This window comes from Octopus bimaculoides, chromosome 20 (genome assembly GCF_001194135.2).
Source record: "Octopus bimaculoides isolate UCB-OBI-ISO-001 chromosome 20, ASM119413v2, whole genome shotgun sequence".
NCBI classification, from domain to species: Eukaryota; Metazoa; Mollusca; class Cephalopoda; order Octopoda; family Octopodidae; genus Octopus; species Octopus bimaculoides.
This window is the reverse complement of record NC_069000.1, coordinates 43,558,648-43,562,716: the sequence shown is the minus strand read 5'-3', so window position 1 is coordinate 43,562,716 and position 4,069 is coordinate 43,558,648. Positions and strand designations below refer to the sequence as shown.

General features: G+C 45.4%; 1 protein-coding gene across 1 annotated transcript in view; it reads right to left on the bottom strand.

Moving 5' to 3' along the window:
• LOC106869877 (guanylate cyclase soluble subunit alpha-2) overlaps window positions 1-3,806 on the bottom strand; it is a 315,656-nt gene extending 311,850 nt beyond the window's left edge. Inside the window, exon 1 of the mRNA XM_052975145.1 lies at window positions 1,646-3,806. Within this exon, the coding sequence (XP_052831105.1) occupies window positions 1,646-2,500 (855 nt within the window). The 5' untranslated portion in view covers window positions 2,501-3,806. The remainder of the gene's footprint in view (window positions 1-1,645) is intronic.
• Between the last annotated feature and the right edge of the window lie 263 nt (window positions 3,807-4,069).

Genomic DNA, 4,069 nt, shown 5'->3' with positions numbered 1-4,069 from the left:
TGTGTGTGTGTGTGTGTGTGTGTGTGTGTGTGTGTGTGTGTGTGTGTGTGTGTGTGTGTGTGTGTGTGTATCTTCGGATCTTCTCCCTTCCTCTATTTTGCCCTTAATTATCTTACTTGTTTTCAGCAATTGGGGCTGCGGTCATGCTGGAGCAGTCAAACAAATCGACCCCAGGACTTATTCTTTGTAGGCCTAGTACTTACAGTATCGGTCCATTTTGCCGAACCGCTATGTTACGGGGAGAAGAACACACCAACATCAGTTGTCAAGCGATGGTGGGTAAACACAAACAAACATCCACACACATACATACATGCATATATATATATATACACATTTATACGACGGGTTTGGTCGGGCCGTGGCTATAGTAGAAGACACTTGCCACGCAGCGGGACTGAACCCGGAACCATGTGGTTAGTAAGCAAACTACTTACCACACAGCCACTCCAGCTATATATACAGAGACAGAGAGAGAGAGAGGAGGGGGGACTGACTTCCGTATGTAGTAAATTCGATTACAAGTTCTTTCCCATCCCGGGGCTTTGGTAAAAGTCCATTTGCCTAAGGTAACGCGCAGTGAGACTGAACGTGGAACCACGTCGTTTGCAAGCCGAACCCCGTTATTGCTCAACATTAATGACATTTTAAAAAATCCCAAAAGAAATAAACAAATAAATAAATATCTTAAAAGCAAACAAACAAATAAATCTAAATAATAAACACAAATCTAAATGATAAAAATACAGAAATAAATAAATGGGTCAACGTTCGGCTTGCGCACCGCCTCCCCTCTCCCGTGGAAAGAAGGAAGGGGCATGAACATGGTTAATCGATCTCCTAGAAATAGCAGTCAAATAACCCTAACTGTGTCATATTTACACCGTCTAAACTCTTTTTATGGAAAGTAGACATTTCGGATAACGTAAAGCCTCGTGTTCCGTGGTTACACACACACACACACACACACACAAGGAGAAACGTACACACAACATACACATACACAGAGAGATATGTATGTGCCCACACACTCACACACACACATGCAAGGAGAAACATACAACATACACACACACAGACAGATATGTATGTGCATACACTCACACACACACACACATACACACAGACTCACACATACACGCATGCACGGAGAAACATACACACAACGTACACACACGTGCAGATATGTATGTGCACACACACACATACATATAGATAAGTATGTAAACACACATACACATACATATATGTGAAGTCGCTTGGCTTAGTGGTTAAGGGCGCTACACCCGTGATCGTAAGATTGTGGTTTCGATTCCTGGACCGGGCGACACGTTGTTTTCTTGAACAAGACCCTTCATTTCACTTTATCCAGGTCCACTCAGGTGGTAGAAAATGAGTAACCCTTCAACGGAACCCGAGAAGGACCTTTGATCCTTTTTTTTCTTTATAATACAATATACATATTCACACACACACACGTAATACCAACGTGACAGGGGCTATTGGGTCGCTTTTGTTCTTAGATGTACTGGATCGGGGTCCACCAGGTGTTAAATAATAACACCATCGTCGTGGTTACCATCAACAACAGCTACTACGACTACTACTACAAAACTACAATACGTTGAAAGTGAGGTTTACTTACCGTGGGTAAAATAAGGGTGCCAACTGCTTCGATGAGTCCACGTAACTCGAGTCGCCTCTCCGTGTAAACATCCTGGACTCCTTCCGAGTCGGACCCTGCTGAAGACGAGGTCGTTGATATATTACTGATCTTACGCTGTCTCTTACTACCGGGACTGGTGACCGTGGGGCTACAGCCCCCGCCACCACCACTACCACCCATACCGGCCGTAGGGACCATAGATGACGACGACGACGAAGTTGCTGAAGTCGTTGATGACTGAGAAGACGAGGGGGATGTGCTTTTGTAAGATCCCGTGGCCCACATGCACAACCCGGCCACGTGCGGCTTTTGTTGTTGTTGCTGTTGTAGTGTTGGTGTCGTTGATTTTGTTGTTGTTGTTGTCGTCGGTGTTGTGGCTGTTGTTGTGGTGGTCATCGTCGTCGTTGTGGTGGTCGCCGTTGTTGTCGAGTGAATATGTAGTTTCAATGTTGTTGTTGTTGCTGATGATGATTGTCGTTGTTGCTGTTGTTGTTGTTGCGAGGGCAAAGACTGGTCGGGTGGGCTACCAACACCTCCGCCACCACCGCCACCACCTCCGTCGCCACCCCCATATTCTACCCGACCTCTTCCTGCGAGTCTTGAGAACGGGCACCCGCCAATTCGGAAACCACTTGTCGTGGTACTGTTGTTGCTACTGCAGCTCCTAATACTACTAATACTACTATTTACACCGTTGCTATAGCTACCTTTACTAGTATTATAATCATTAGTAGTAGTGGTAGTAGTAGTAGTAGTAGTAGTGGTAGTAGTAGTAGTAGTATTAAGATTGTTATTATTATTGCGACTACTATTGATGCTGTTGCCTGAATCCATCCCGCCTCTGGCTAAACTATCACCGCCACCACCACCATCAATCTCAATAGCATCACCACAACTACTATCACTACTACCACCAACACCACCGCTACTACTACTACTACTACTACCACCACCACCACCACCACCGCCTCCCGAACCTATACCGCTCTCGCCACCACTACCGCCACCACCATCACCGCGACCAACATCACCACCACCACTACCTCCACCACCATTGGTGGATGCAGCTACGGTGGTAGTGGTGGTAGTGGTGGTGGTCGCGGTGGTAGTGGTGGTGGTGGTGGTGGCGGTGTCGGCGACATGTTTGCTACCTGTAACACTGTTGCCGTCACCGGAAGCGAACAGCCGCGGGCTATCCGGAGATGAAATGGTGGTGGTGGTGGTGGTGATGGTAGTGGTGCTATTGACGACAGACACTGAGGTAGTACAGGAGTTGGTAGTAGTAGTGGTGGTAGTAGTGATTTCAGACGAGCCGACGGCGACGGCTGTAGTGTCTAGATTCTCATCTACGGAACCGGTGTCTTCGCTATTATTAATATTGTCACAGTCGCTGTTAATAGTGGTGGCGGTGGCGGTGATGATGATTAGATTGTTATTGTTGCTACTGTTGTAGTTAGTAGTGGTTGTGTTTTTGATGTTGTTACAGTTGTAGTAGACACTCGTGGCGTCGTAGAGTGGGCGGTCGGTCGTAGTTTTTTTTTCTAGTCTTTGTGTTTAACTGTTGCCGTAGTTAGTGTTCGGTTTGTAGTGTCGACGATTGTTTGTGATATTGTTTGGTGGTGTTTGTTACTGTTACAGTTAAGTAGTGTCTGTAATTATTATTGTTGTTGTTGTTGTTAGTGATAATTATGCCATTAACCATTACCTGCAATGGTCATTGTAAACTAGAGTACCGTAGTACACAACTGAAGACGCTAAAAGTAGCACAAACTGTAGTAGTAGTAGTAGAACCTGAAGTTCTATACCAGTATAAGTAATAGCAGTAGTAGTGGTGGTGGTATTAATAGTAGTAATAGTGGTTGTCTCGGTAAAAGCAAAATAGAAAGAAGTGGTGTAAATATGTCACGACGCTAAAGTATACTTTATCCCTCTTGATTTGAACGTAAGGCTCTCTTTTTCTTTCGCAGACGCGTTCGCACCCTTTCTTCAGGGTAAGTTTAGAAGCTTATAAAAAGAAGCTGCGCCTGGAAGATGATGATGACGATGACGACGATGATGATGAGGATGATGGTGATGAAGGCGATGATGATGATGATGTTGATGCTGATGTTGTTGTTTCTACAGTGTTATTTATTGTTAAATGTGAATGATGGTGATGCTGGAGGCGGTGTTGCTGATAACGACGGAGACTGTCGGCGACGACGACGACGAAGGGCAGGGTGAAGGAAGAGATGGAGTGAGAGACGGAGAGAGAGAGTGGCAGAGGAAGAAGGAGTGAAAGTGAGAGAGAGACAGAGAACGGAATTGAAGAGAGGCAGAGGAAGGTAGAAATTAATGAGAGGAGAAGAGGGAGATGGAGAGATGAAGAAGGAGTAAAGAGCGAGAAAGAGAGAAAGTAAGTAA